General features: G+C 39.7%; 1 protein-coding gene across 1 annotated transcript; it reads right to left on the bottom strand.

Annotated features, from left to right (window-relative positions):
• Positions 1 to 408: 408 nt before the first annotated feature.
• Positions 409 to 10,625, bottom strand: LOC137256291 (uncharacterized). The gene is made up of 7 exons (XM_067794035.1): positions 10,507 to 10,625; positions 9,344 to 9,450; positions 5,698 to 6,051; positions 3,900 to 4,445; positions 2,638 to 2,676; positions 1,181 to 1,268; positions 409 to 780 (listed from the first exon to the last, which is right to left on the bottom strand). Exons 2-7 carry the CDS (start codon positions 9,396 to 9,398, stop codon positions 633 to 635), a joined length of 1,230 nt encoding a protein of 409 aa, XP_067650136.1. The 5' UTR covers positions 9,399 to 9,450; positions 10,507 to 10,625; the 3' UTR covers positions 409 to 632.
• Positions 10,626 to 15,763: the final 5,138 nt, after the last annotated feature.

Below are 15,763 nucleotides of genomic sequence, written 5' to 3'. Positions count from 1 at the left end.
GGGCTGGGACGGGTAGTCCGGATACCCGGGTTGGATGGGTAATGAGTTGGATCCGGGTACCCGTCTCAATACACGGACCGTAATGACCATGTGACTTATAGATTAAACATTGTACTCTGTAATTTTTTCTTACATGATTAAAAGATTTTACCTGTATACATGTACATAATTTACGGTGACTTCTACTGAATATGATATATGATTAAGATACTGAAACCTCGAAACATTAACCTCCGAGTTGAATAATATATTGCCATTTCCTTGCCATTTGATGTCAGGAATTTAAACAATAGGTGTCTGGGTAGGGTAATAGGGGGTGGTGTACCCGGATAGAAAATTTGGATCCGCCTCAGCTCTACTGTAAACATCCACGGACAATACCAAATGGCACTTTTTTCACACAAATTATTTCTTTTCATTTTCTCGTTCTTGCTATAATGTTTTCGTTATTTCAATTATAGGTTTTCATGCTTCATAACAGGGTGACTTAACGCCTTAGTCACCCACGAAATCAATGTCTCATGAAAATATATAATATATATCCACTGCAAAACAAATCCAAAGTTCTTAAAAAGTTCTTACACGAAACAAAAGCGAGGGCATATGTACATCTACATTATCCTGCTATTTTGTTATTGATTGTAATATTCATAGGAGGTGTTAGCATATGTCGCCGTGCTGGCAGGACGTGCTGTACTATACGTGTGTTCTTCGTTCATAGTTGAGGTAGTGTCGTAAACATCTGCACCATTATTCCTTGCCTTCCGTTGGCAGTAACATCTGTGAACAGAGATTTTCACCACTAAGATATAGACACACAATGTTACATAGATTTCACTTAATCTAGTTTTTGTAGGGTGGCGAGCTAACTTAATGGTTAAAGCGCTTGCTCTCCAGAAACCTAGGTTCTATTCTCTACAGAAATCATAAACTTGTTTGTCTTTCATCAATGTTGAGTGGTGGGGTAAGCCAGTGGATACAGAGATCGCACGTAACTTCAAAGTGATCTGTGCAGAGAGTTTCTAGAGCTCTTGCCGTGGCATCGTTGGGCTACTTCACATGACAAATTAAGCAACAACAAAAATGAGGACTGGACATTTTCTTCCGACAAAGGAAAACAATATTTCCACCTATTTTGTGTTACACACATCTTTAGTGTCATTCTAAAGAGTAAAAGTACCTGGACATTATCCACCCCAAAACAAAGCCAATCACCAGAACTGCAGCGGACACGCCCAGTGTTGTGGGTAAGGTGCTTGATGACTCATCTGCACAAAGAAATAGACGTTGATACTACCATACGAATACCTGGATATTTCTCATATGTACTATACCGAACATGGTAATGTTGAGGTATTATGAAGCTACCTGTATTTACTGTACTACTGAGGTAAAGTGTGTAAACATAATTCTGAGAAAAAAACATAAAATATAATGATAATGTTTCCTTCAGCATGACTTGTTCATATCAATACTTATAATAGTCTATATTCACTTCACGAACAAATGACGATTAATACGTGAAGACGGCATCCTTATATGTTCATAACAGAACGATCAGTTTATAAGGTTACATGATTGTACCAATACCACACATTCAAGATGTTGGCCTTGCGAATCTCGCGTTGGAGGAAAGTTTGAATTGTCGAAACGCGGAGCCATTGTCTCCGCTGATGTCGTTTCAGAATTCTGTAGGTTTTGAGGGGTACGAGCTGATGATGTTCCCCGGATTTTCTTGTAGGCAGATATACCAGCAAATACGGCGAGTGTAGCAGTTGTAGAAGTTGAAGCAGCTATACTAGTAGAAGTAGCAATAGCAGTAGGGGTAGTATTAACAAAGCTAGTAGTACCTGTCTGTTTAGTAGCTGTGGCAGAAGCAGCAGCAGCAGCAGTAGCAGTAGTAGTAACATGAGTAGTTGTCGGATAAAGTTGATAAAGTGATAAAATTGTGAGCAAATGAAATACTTTAAATACATTTTCTTACCATATCATTCTCGAGTAAATATATATAGAAATTCAATAGATGACCCTGCTGACGGTTTTGATCACGTAACAAAAAGAAAATAAACAACAACATTTATCAACTGAACCGAGACATTCACGGCCAGTAATCGGTGTCATCGATGAAGAATTGGATTTTATATCATTGTTTCCTTGGAGACAATATTTGGTCATACACGAACGATATCTGTATTTGGATGCCCGTATTTCACCTTTTGATTTACCCTTGTTTGGGTGAAGAGGACTCTGGCAAAACGACAAACATATTGGCTTGAATGCATTCAGCTAGTGACGAAAACAAGTAGGCGTGCAGAATGAGAAGAATGAATTACGTATAAGAATTGATCAGTTTTTGACCAGGAAACCAGTATTGTTCTATCTCTGCCATTTGTTTAAATGAGGCATTATTCAACTGAAAGTGTACTCAAAACATGGTTACAGCTGATCCTAGTCTTCTTCTTCTAGTACTATTCCTCTACTACTACGTGTACAACAATAATATATTTAACTATACCTATTGCTACTACAACGACGACTGTTGCTATTATTGTTATTAATTGTTTGTTAATACAATTGCTACAAAGTATCTGGCAGCTAGTAGATTAACTTTGCAAAACACTCCACTCGCTGACTTACCCCTGCTTGGTGTTGAAGAAATTCTTTCCTTTGTTGTTTCTGAAATTGGTATGTCATGATCCGTTGGTGAAGAGGTTTCTGGCAAAAAGACTAACATATTGTCCTGAGAACATTTAATTGCTGATGAAAATAACTGGCTGTTTAACTTTTGAATACCAGTCAATAATATTCACGCTCGATAAAAATGGAATCCTGAAAAACAGACTTGTACCAAAAAACGAAACCACCGATTGAAGGCATCTGTACAAGTACACCTGTTTCTGTCCAAGCCAAGAAGACATGGTGACAATAACCCAAATCATATAAGCTGTTCACATTCAGCCATCTTCAATAGCAATACACGGGTTACCTTGGAACTATACGAAACAGCAAAAGAAACGCAAAAGTTTCGAAAAAATGAAATCTCATAAAAGTATGCGTTCATGTTTATGTCTTCTATTTAAAAACTTGACAAAACAGAGTTGCTTTTACTTGGCTCTTCAGTATATTTAGATTCGGATATCTGCGGGTGATTTGAACAAATGAATAAGCGCATGAATGGCAAGGTATATTATTAGGTAGTGATGTCTAAGCATTTACTAAAAGCATATGAAAATCTATGATGTGCTGACGCTGAGAAGCTGGCACGGATGGTATGAGCTGACTTAGAGAATTGTCCACATCTATTGGAAAGTGTGCCGTACATGCCAGATATTTCGCTTTAAAACTGGACATGCATATTTGACACATATGACTTTCTCATTGTTGCACACCATGGGTTCTGACATCTAGACAAAAATTGGGTATGGACACCAAGTGTTCTCTCACTGTTGCGGATCTGCATATGCTTCTTTATGTATATGGACAAAATTTCTGCACGGTAGCCTAGTCGCTCCCTAAACCCGAGTTCGATTGGTTACAATGTATGACGCCCATTGCTGGCGTCCTATGCCGTGATATTGCTTGTACAGCTGCTCACTACACTCAACTACAGCGATTCGTAACCATGTATGCTTAAGGAAAACGAACGGTAAAAGCTGAATCAATAAACTGCATGATTCTGACTATATACCGTTTTCGCTTATGAATGATTATGAGATTGTGTACACACCAGGGCCCCATTTCACAAAGCGGCCGTAGCGCTAAGGTGATCTTAACTCCCATACTTTAACACAAACTTACAACTGTTGTTGCGCTACGGTCGCTTTGTGAAACGGGCCCCAGCTGGTGTTTGCCAAAAGGTGGGTGCATCAATGAACAAAGGGGTTATTTGTCATATGTACCAAAAGATCCTATAGATCCACTGGGGTGTTGAGACGGGTGTGGAGAGGGAGAGTTTGACTTGGATTGGTGTGGCGGGGTGCTTTGAAAAACACCATTCACAATCGACGCGGACAGCGTTGTGGTGCCCTTGCTGTGTACGGACGTCCTTGATGATGTTGTTATTGTGGACGGAAAAGCTTGTGGTTTACCAGCTTTCTGTGTGCTGACTGTGTTGGTAGACGCCATTGTTGCTTGTTTAGTAGATGTGGTAGACGTAGCAGTAGTTGTTGTAGGAGTTGTAGTAGTGGTAGTTGATGTCGTTGTAGTAGATGTTGTAGATGTAGCAGTAGTTATTGTAGGAGTTGTAGTAGTGGTAGTTGATGTCGTTGTAGTAGATGTGGTAGACGTAGCAGTAGCCGTAACAGTAGGTGTTGTAGGAGTTGTAGTAGTAGGAGTTGTAGTAGTAGTTGATGTCGTTGTAGTTGATGTAGACGTCGGGCAGTGCAGTGACACATCTGAAGGGATACTGGCTCCACACACGACGGTTACATTCTGACCTGTATCGGCTACAAATATACGATCAATGTTCAGCACTATGTACACTCACGTTTAATCCACATCGCTTAGAGGCATTCAGGCAATGTTCACAGTTATATCTAATATCTAAATTGCAAACATTATAGTTTTATCTGATAGCTAATTTATAATAATTATAGTTATGTTCAATATGCAATGTTCACAGTTATATATAATATACAATGTTCACAGATATATCTAATATCTAATTTACAATATTTACAGCTCTAATAAGCAATGTTTACAGTTATATCTAACATACAAAGTTCATAGTAGCCTAATATCGCCACAAACTACAGTGTTTGTATCTTTGTGCTTGATTTCAAAGATACTGGACTGTCGTGCCATATAAACCTTTGTTGAAACATTGGGAGGTAACTTACGACTGATGTGGTAAGTAAAACTCAAAGAATTAATTGGTACTGGGGATATTGGTGAAGACAATTGATAGAGGTTATAACTCGAATTGTTTCCTGATTTTTATATGCGTTGGATTTGCGTTTAGCAATTCTTGTAGACTGTGGCCAACAGTCACTGAGCATTTGTCTGAACAACATATCAATCACCATTACAGAACAGGCTCAAACAAAATGTTTGTTCAGTCTTTTTCGGAAGTTTAGGTGACATTCATCGAGTTTCCTGTGTTACATCATGTAACATGTCTTCTCTTATGCCACTTTTGGGCTACATAATTTAACATCTATCTTACTCCACTTTTCAGCATCAGTATTGAAATACATACCGTCATAAAAATCCCAATTTACTTTCGCGAACCTTTCATATAACAGGTTATTGAGAATACATAAGTTTCCAAACAAAATAAAATGTTCGTGGTGCAAATAATTCCAATTTCCAGTCTTATTTAATGTTTAATGTTTAGGTAATATCTATTGATATTTGAAGTTCATAGCCTAATATTTGTGCCGTCATCAAGTTTAATGCAGTTTGGCGACACCATCGTCAAGTTTTATTGATGATAAAACATACACGTATATAATAATGTAAATAGTTCTACCATAATCTATTCATGACAGAAAGGAATTGGACACAAGTTAGCCATATTACAGTGTCCCGGTCACATTCAATGGCACATCTCGTTGTAAAGTTCATATGGGTACCGTGTCACTATAAACGTATTTGACGACAAAAGAAATCATTTAAACGTGAAAGAGAAAGACGTCTTGTTACAAACTGGTTCAGAGCCAAATCAAGAGATATACAATATTTTTAACTGAGTCTTACTCTTCGCTCGTATCCACAGAAATTCCTTTTCTTGGCGTCCAGGGTCGACTGTCGTGAATATTGACATGTTAACATAGTTGGACGTGCTCTCAAACATTGTACTGGAACAGTTGCTGGGTGCAGGTGGATTCTTACAATCCACCTTCCTGATGGGCACATCTCTATCAGTGAAGTCTACCTGACAGGCAGGGGGCACAACTCGTGTTGCAGCAAGTTGTATGATGACATGAGAGTCACACTCATGAGAGTATGCTATACAGTTAGCATGGGCCTCTCCGTCATGTTGGTCGTTGTACAGATACACTTCCTGTCCTGTGTATGTAGAGTCGTGCTGGATGTGTAGCACGGTGTCAGCTGAAAGGGAAGACCAAAGATACTACTTACACAAAGGTACATGTGGGTGTGTTTGTTCTGAATAGGTAATCACATGACTTTCATACACGTAAGAAGTTACATATTAGAGAGATCGGATAAATCTATGTGACCGGTGAAGGTCCGGGGTAGAATAGGAAATCAGCAGCCCATGCTTGCCACAAAAGGCGACGATGATTGTTGTAAGAGGCAACTTACGGACTATGGTGTTGAGACTCTTTGACTTGGTTGACACAAACTATCTTTTCCTGTACACTTGCCATATATTTCAACTTTAGTTCGCTGGTCGTTGTAATGTACATGTGAAGTCATTGTATGCAATCGTCCCTGTTGAAATTCGATTGAGAGAAGCAGCCTGCCGTAGGTATATTTAATGTCGGAGTAAAGTCATCAAATACTTTTTGCATTTCTTAATGAATGGAACGGACGTGCCTCTGTCACCTCTCATTATAACAAACACCAGTAGATCGTTATTTTCACCCGGGAACTCCGACATGGGTCTGCTTTACAAGCTCCACCACTGTTTGCTAATACAGTAGAACATGGATATAGCGAACACGGATATAGCGAACAAATTTAAAAGTCCCGTCAATGGTCCCTTTATAATATCATTAAAATTATACGTGAATAATGAACTCGTGAGTAGCGAATTAACGGTTATAGCGAACTGATTTCCTGACCCCAAGCCCAAATAACGACGTGAGTAGCGAACTCACACAGTGTCAGCTCAGTGTCAACTCAGCGACTTAGCGGTATACATCAACCTTGTGGGTGGTGAATCAACATTGTTTAACCTCGTTGGCGGGGAATCAACATTGTTTAACCTCGTTGGCGGGGAATCAACATTGTTTGATAGTCATTAATTAATTAACAAAAGAAACACATCGTGTTTAAAAGCTTGACTGATACACAGATCTTCAGTTCGCTCTCGTCGCTATGGCAGGCAAACGTAAAGCTATCACCTTTGACACAAAGCTGATGACAAAAGATGATGAACCTCGTCCGAAGCCATCATTTGCTGAGGTGAATCTTAGTATTTCTGACTTTTTTGCTATTGCAACTGATATTTCACTTGATAATGTCATTGTAATTGTAATGCTACTGAGCTGTACAGTCTCCGTCGTAATTCCTATGTTGTAGTTACTTTTATAAGACAAGAGATAAGAATTTGATTGATACAGTAACATATACTAGGCACATGAAGAAACTGTGCACACAAAAACTTGTGTAGACACATAATGATTTAAACAGTGTCATGTATGCACGTACCATTTTCCGTGACGTCAGTTGCGTTGTTGCACGTGCATTCCGGGAAAGGGAAACAGAACAAATCAATGCCACAAAATACTGTAACTTGGGAAGCTCAATCCCTGCTGCTGCGATCGTTCGAAAATTGAAACGCATAGCGTACCAAGGCTAGCGTCTGCACAATGTCATGAGGCCATTGGGATGGTCCCTGGGGAAATGCCACAACTACAAGTGGCTGTACATTTCCACTGCCATCGGGACACCATTTCTGCACTAGTGAGACGCTACTTATCACAAATGACAAATCACAAATCGATCGGCCAAGTGTAACAATGCCAAGACAGGACAGATGGATAAGTGTGACCCATCTTTGCCACAGGTTTCAGACTGCATTGATGACTGCCCGGACCATCCAGGGATTTGCCGTATTCACCCCAACGCAGTTCGACAACGACAACGAGGCCGTGCAGGTGTTCACAAAGTCCAGGTAATAGTGATCTGTCAGTTGGTTCTTCATGACAGGAAGACAGTACTCAGTCACCTGATCACTCTCACGCTGCTGACAACAACGACTGAGTTCATCTGGTCCCTTCTGTCTTAAACTAACCCCAGCTATTTCCCTCTGACATGTGGCGTCAGAGGACACCCCGAGTGTAAACATGGTTGGGAGAAGCATCTCTGTGGCAGCACACGGGGGGTCGAGTGTCAGCATGAAGTTGTAACAGGCAGTCTTGTTTCTCCGGCCACAGACAACTGCGTATGGAACTGCAGATGGAAATGTGACTGATACCAGAAACTTTGGCACAACCAAACATCATCAACTAACTTCTCAACAGATGTGGCTCCTACGTTTATCTGACAACAATGAGAAGTGAGCAAATCTTGTACATAATACTTGGAACAGGGTTTTCTATGCAACATGCACTGTGTCAACATCCTTCATAGAATTGTATGAATGCGATATTCAGTATTCGACACTTTTCAGTATTCGACACTTATGGAAAATTCATCTCAGCTGGAAGCTTCCCAAATGTTTATAATAAATGGGAAAGAGAAGTTGACACTCTATAGACTGGAAGTGTATTTTTTCACGATATTGAAATGCCATAAGTGACACAAAACTCTAGATTTCCAACACAAGTTCTTACATAGAATAATATACTAGTATAACACAAAGGAACTGCTTAAAGTAAAACTGGTCGCCTCCGATCTGTGCTCTTTCTATGGGATAGAAGGCGAAAGTATTGACCATGTGTTTGTAAAATGTCCGTGAGTCAAATCCTCCTGGGAGGGTTTTAACAAATATGTTGATTGAATATTCGGAAAGCACATTGAAATAACAAACTATGGCATTCTATTTCTTTCTTGTGCTAACAGTTTATTAACTCATATGATCACTCTAGGGCATAAACCATGTATTAATTCATTTTAAAATTACCCTTAAAATGTCCTCACAGCAGAAAAATACATTGCTAGTTTAGAATAAGTCTTTTCAACAGAAAAAGAAATGTATTGTAACACATGCTTTAACTATTTTGTGATAAATAACAAACACCCGGAGAACGTTTAACTGGCTTTTTCCCACTGCTAGCTCTTAAGATGTATGAACTCCATATTTCTGAGATACAACTTTCATCTGTATGCATCATGGAATGGTATCCATAGAGGACAGAAGGTGCAATTAGGAAGCTATCATGTTAGTCACGAGCTATTTGAACTACTGCAACTTAACACGTCAGCCCTGTTCCCAACACAAATAGTTATTTATCCCGTAAACGCGAATTGTTCAAGACTATACCGATTTAGGTTGGTTTGCTCTTCATGTGTAGCCATACATCGTAAAGCTCAGTGTTAAATATGTGCAACAGCATGACTGCACTGCCAAATTATACATTTGTGTAATGAACAAAACATCACCGTAACGCACTTAGCCTCTTTAAAATTGAACGCAACTTGACCATGGCAACTATGCTATTATTTTGACATTTTACTCCACACAAGAAAGAAAGCTGCGATACTTTTATACCTTGAAGCAAAACCCACGGCAGCAGAAAAAGGGATCCTCGTCGATTTGTCCACATCCTGGCGTGGGTTAGGTCTACAGACACCCGTCCAAATGTATACTCTCAGGAACTATAGGGAAACATCAACATTTTGATAATCATACAGTAACGTTATACAAAAATGCCTTAGTGCAAGTGGTACAAGAGAAATAGGTCAGCCAGATTCTTTAGAGTTACAACAGGAAACTATACTAACTAAATTAATGTTTAATATCAGGACAGTTTGGTGTACAACATGAGTTTCTGTGTGTAACTGTCCTAAATCAATCATAATCATATGAAAACTCTGTCACTACACATTACAAACATGCCCGGCACGTGATCCCTTGATGAGAATTCGTTGTTTGATATCATCAGGAAATAGTCATGAAAACATTCGCCAGCAAAGTTCGTCTATGTCGCGATACCTTTGCCAACGATGTTCTTCCATGTAGATATACGTCTGCAAATGATGTTCTTTCATGTGGATACACATTTGCCAACGATGTTCTTATATGTGGATACACTTTCTCCATCGATGTTCTTCCATGTGGATACACATTTGCAAACGATGTTCTTTCATGTGAATATGCATTTGCGATCAATGTTCTTCCTTGTCGATACGCCTCTACAACTATGTTCGCCGACGTGGATATACGTTTCCCAACGATATTCTTCTATGAGGACACATGTTCGCCAAAGATATTCCTCCAACACCGTTCTTTTACGTGGAAACACATTTTCAAACGATGTCCTTCTATGTGAATATAGATGTACCAATGATATTCTTCTATGTGGATACATCTGACTACACATGACTACACATGACTATACATATGACATCGATAAGAATTATATATATGACAGGGCTGCATCAGTCACGCACAGACAACAGAAGCTATTTTTGGGGTCTTCAATGACCTACTTAACACATAATAAGGGCCTGGCACTGTACCCATATCTTCATGGATACAAGCACATGCTCACCGGGAGATACTCCCAATGTCCTGAGGTCACAGGCACCTGCTTACTTCACCGACTTTCTACAGCAATTATACAATTTGCTTAACTGACACAAATACACCTTACACATGCCAGTGTATTATCTACTGTTTACAACCACATTAATGTTTCACATGTATCCTACCTCCAACTGAACATCATGATGATTCAGCCAAACTCCACTTGACAGTAAACAGCTTACATCCCCACAAGACCAAGCCAAAACTGTCATTACTTTCTGTTCATGGGTCCATGAGCGCAGTCACAGTGAGTTACAATTTTTATCTCTATGTCATCTCATCTTTATCTGTATCGTGTGTCAACAGACAACGAATATTTCATAACCGGCCTGGGTTGAGTAATCCAGTCAGATTTGGAGCCGGTTTGGGTGTCCTCAGTGTTAAAATGAACCTACTACTAATTGCAAATACCTGTATTTTTGAGATACTTATACTTATACTTTAATGACATGACAAGCGGTGAGGTAGCCACGTGGTTAAAGCGTTCGCACGTAGCGCCGAATACACGAGTTCGATTCCGCACATGTTTGAAACCCATTCCTGGTGTCCGCCGTCGTGATATTGCTTTTATATTGCTAACAGGGGCATAAGGGACATGCTAACTCACTCACTAGATACTCATCAATCAGATGAAGCTCATGTTAGTTCAATTCACAGATGACTGCAGAACAATTCCCTCCGGTGGCTTGAAGGACGGAAAACGTATCATATATTTCATAAGTGTATCGTGGAACCCTGCAGCGAATCGGTAGAGAAATATTATTGTGTCATCAGCACGTTGGGGTTTTTTTTTGGGTCTGTCGGGTAGCCTAATGGTTAATGCGTCCACTTGGGTTCGATTCCCCACATGGGTACAACGTGTAAAGCTCATTTCTGGTGTTCCCCGATATTGCAGGAATATTGCTAAAGCGGCGTAAAACCATAGTTACTTGAGTGACGGTTATATGTCAAACAAGCATAGTGATGTAGCACAGTGAGTATAATTTGTTGCCTGGGCCTCATACTGTGTTGTCTTCTTGAACAAGGCACTTCGTCCACATTGCACCCAGTCCATCCGGCTGTGTATTATGGGTAACTGATAAGCCGAACCTATACGGTCAAGCCTGTTACTTTGGTAATACACGTTATCAACTTTCAGGCTGCAGGAGTGGTCTTCAGTATCTGAAACTCATAAGAGGCTCGTAGACTTGGCTGATGCATGTCATAGTATCAGTATTGCGTTGATGGATGCTCATGATGCTGATCACTGGATTGTCTGGTACAGAATAGAAAATTTACTACTGAAAAAATTGCTGAAACAAACAACAGTCCATTCACATTCATGCATATCGGGAGGCATTCAGTTGGACGTTACCTAAGACCTTCGTGAATCATGTGTCAATAATCCAGACATTGAGTATTCACTGTGACACAGGCTGCTTATCACAATCGGCATACTGTTTCAAGCTCCCCGAACCTATTCACTGCGCATGCGTTATGAGCGCGGCACAGCTGTAAACAACACTTTTCCCCAAACTCCGATTTCGTGGGCTTTTTTTCATTGCAATTTTTCGCAAGTTTCTAAGTAGAATTGGCATTTTTGATGATTTGTTTTGGTAAGTGCATACCTAAAGGTATCAGAATCTGTAAAGTTGTGTTTTACGTTGCATGTGACCTATAACCACTAACTGGGCTCTTAGTTACCCAGGCGTATGCTTGCCTGTAGATACATGTGGACACAACCAGCAGCAGTTGAATGAGTTCGATAAAGAAAAAAGTGTTATCTGTTAGTTGAATGTTGCAATAGGATGGCATGTCATGATAATGGATCATCATTTGAAATGTCCTATGAATTCTTAATCAGCTGTGTGATTTAAATGATAGCGTCATAATGGTCTGTCTGACATACTGATCTAGACAGACATTGATTCGACCATTAAGTTTATCAACCTCCATTCGGTGGGAGATAATGTCGCTAATTACAGCTGTCAAACTCATCTTGTTTATTTCAGAACTCCTACCCTAGAGGTATTTTCTGTAATTCTCTCTTCTGGACCCCCAAAACAATGAATACATCCTTACAATTCTTTAAAGTGTTGGATTTGTATGATGTGATATAATAATGATAATAAATGTGAACTTATAATGCGCCTTTTCCATGCACAAGGTCTATGCTCAAAGCGTTAACAAAGTGGGTGCATAGTATACATATCTACATAATCAGAGACTGATAGCTAGTAATAATGCAAAGAAAACAGGTGGGTCCTTAACAATCGTTTAAAGGAATTGAACTCAGCTGCTGATTTCATGGTGATAGGCAGAGAGTTCCAGAGTAGAGGGGGAGGACAGGGAAAGGATTACCTACCAAACGTTTGCAGTTTGAAACGAGGCACAGAGAGAAATTCTGAGAACGAAGCTGTCTACCTGGAAAGTATGGAGTATTTAGATAGGAATTCTGGACCTTTGTCATTGGGACATTTGTACACAAAACACAAATCTTGATTTATCAGGAAGGCAGGGGAGGTTTCTCATGGCAGGCGTTATGTGGGAGTGCTTGGAAGTTCCGCCTATGATTCGGCAGACTGTATTCTGGACATTTTGTAAATTTGAAAGCAGGTTCTGAGAAATACAAAAAAATGAGGCTATTACAATTATCAGTTTTTGACAAAACAAGTCCCTGAACCAGACCAGACACTGCATCACGACTGATGAGATGACGTATCTCCCAATGGCTCGTAGGTGGAAGAAGCATATTCTGCAGAGCTGATTAACATGGGTGTCCATCGCCAGTTGTGAGTCAAGTGTAACTCCGAGATGTTTAACAGAGTCCACTGGTTGTATTGCTGCATCAGCTGCCCTAACAGTACTGGTGGTACTAGCGTATATTTGATTAAATATACCTGAGTTTTTAACTTCATACATAAGACATAATTCAGGTGCTGTAACAATGTCACTAACTGATTGATTGAACCCCATGATATGGAGCGTGGGGGGTGCAGTGCTGGTACCAATTGATTTTGTACCCATTCTCAGAAAACTATCCCGTTCATTTCGGTATGATGGTCTCGGTTGTCTTTAGATTTTGCCTTGAAGACTAGGGACCAGCCACGTAGGAATCCCCGACTCTTGCAACCAGCATGGAGCACAATCAGTCGCTCTTTCCAAGTAGTAATTTTCTGGCACAGGACTCTGAAGTGGAGTAGGCGAACCATTGTGTCCCTGTGGTATGGGAAGCATTTACCCATGTTTGTCCAAATATACAGGCTCGTAACCCTATGTACTTTTCTTTCGAATTGTGCTTAAGTACTGGTTTCTTAGTCGAACAATATCAGAGCTCTCGCACAGTGCACGTCTATTTTCTGAAACTACTTTTTTTGTAACGGAAACCAAATTTGTGAAGCAACTTCCATAACTGATATTTTGATATGACCAAAGAATGATTTGTCTCCATATGCGTTTACAGAAAAGTTATTTTGTTTATATAGAGACTTAATGGCGTTTCTAACCAGCTATTGTTGAAATGAATCGACTGTCTCACATCGTGTGGGTTTTGAGACGGTCTCTTCAGCTGTGTCCGTACAGGTTGAATCGGTACAGTTTTTCAAGACAGTTTTTAACTTCCCTTCCGTCATCCCTACAGCACGTGCAGTTTGTAAACGATACTTTGCCAAAGCATATTGATGCCTGCCCCTTTCACCTTCGTTTTTAAAAAAGTTAAATACTTTGCAAATAATTTACTTAGCGCCGTGTGATAATCCCATTGTTTCAGGTATTTTTCGAAATTTCATGACAAAGTGATTTAGTCATCCACAATATCACTCACTCACTCACAACATCAATGTACGTTACTAAACGAATTCGAAGTTCTTAATAACAGAACGTTTACACTAAACAAAAGGAGGGGCATATATATATACATGCACAAATTTTAAGAATCACTATTTTCATGGTGTCTTGATTTCAACACTGAAGATCAGAACAACTATATATACAAACTATAAATGTTGATGACTGAATTAGACTTCCATAGATTCTGGAACCTAAGCTGGTCAAAATGTGACAATGAAAACGTTTCCCTACTATCTGAATCTTGAAAATCTAGTTTCATGCACATGGTTTCACCTCTCTGTGGTGAGACTGTGGGGCATGGAAGGCATGAAAAATGCTGGCATGTCATCACTGCGTCATCACCCGTTTAGTTGCCAAACATAAGCAAACCAATGATGTCAGTGACAGTCATAGATCTCGTTATGATATTTACCGTTAAGTATACAAGGTAGCAGATCACTTTTGTGCGTGTGCATACATATTTATTATCATGCAATGTTATTGATTGTAATATTCATAAGAGGTGTTAGCATATGTTGCCGTACTGGTAGGATGTACTGTACTATACGTGTGTTCTTCGTTCATGGTTGAGGTTGTGCTGTAGACAACTGCACCATTATTCCTTGTCTTCCGTTGGTAGTAACACCTGTAAACAGAGATTGCCCCTATTAAAACACAGACACACAATGATACATGGATTTCTCTTAATCTCAGTTACTTAGTTTTGTAGGGTGGTGGGGTAGCTTAATGGCTGAAGCGCTCGCTGTACAGAAACCCAGATTCTGTTCTCTACAGAAATCATAAACTTGTTTGTCCTTCCGCAATGTTGGGTGGTGGGACAACCCCAGTTGATACAGAGATCGCACGTAACTATTTTCGATACCTCATACGGGTATAATCTCTGGACAGAGTTTCTGGTGTCCCCCGCCGTGGCATCGCTAGGATATTGCCAAAAGTGGGGTGGAAATATATTCATTCACCCTGTATTATTTAACGAGGATACTTCAGACATCTCTAGCATTAGGCTTGACATGACAAAGTAATCGTATTAAACAAAAGACGATTGAACGTTTGTTTTTTCCCACAAGGAAAACAATATTTCTACTTATTTTGTGTTGCATACATCTTTATTCATTCTAAATACTAAAACTACCTGGTCATTATCCACCCCAAAACAAAGCCAACCAGCAGAACAGCAGCGGACACGCCCAGTGTTATGGGTATGGTGTTTGACTCACCTGTACAAGGAAATAAAATCTGTTTTTACCAAAACCGAGCATGATAATACTTACGCAATTTGAAGCTACCTGCATTGACTGTATTACTGTGGTACAGTCAATGCAAACATAATTTTGAGAATACAAAAAAATGAAGAAAATGATAATATATCCTCCAGCATTGTTCATGCCAATACGTTAGTCCAGTTTACTTGGCAAAAGAATGACGTTTAGTAAGTGAAGACGGCTTCCTTAAATGTCCTTCCCCTTCTCTCCCAATATCAGACCACTTCTTCTTTTATTTCAGCAATATTTGTCAGATTTTTCTCATTGACACTTACCTCCATAAGCCCCCACC

This window comes from Haliotis asinina, chromosome 11 (genome assembly GCF_037392515.1).
Source record: "Haliotis asinina isolate JCU_RB_2024 chromosome 11, JCU_Hal_asi_v2, whole genome shotgun sequence".
Classification (NCBI taxonomy): Eukaryota; Metazoa; Mollusca; class Gastropoda; order Lepetellida; family Haliotidae; genus Haliotis; species Haliotis asinina.
Note: the sequence above shows the minus strand (reverse complement) of the source record. Positions and strands in the feature narration are given on the sequence as shown.

Excerpts from the sequence above, each read along its gene's own strand:
- LOC137256291 (XM_067794035.1), bottom strand. The coding sequence starts at position 9,398 with ATGTGGACAAATCGACGAGGATCCCTTTTTCTGCTGCCGTGGGTTTTG. Across the intron at positions 4,446-5,697 it reads TCTGTGGATACGAGCGAAGA|CCGATACAGGTCAGAATGTA; the intron begins GTAAGACTCAGT and ends GTATATTTGTAG. Across the intron at positions 1,269-2,637 it reads TTCTTCAACACCAAGCAGGG|ATGAGTCATCAAGCACCTTA; the intron begins GTAAGTCAGCGA and ends TTCTTTGTGCAG.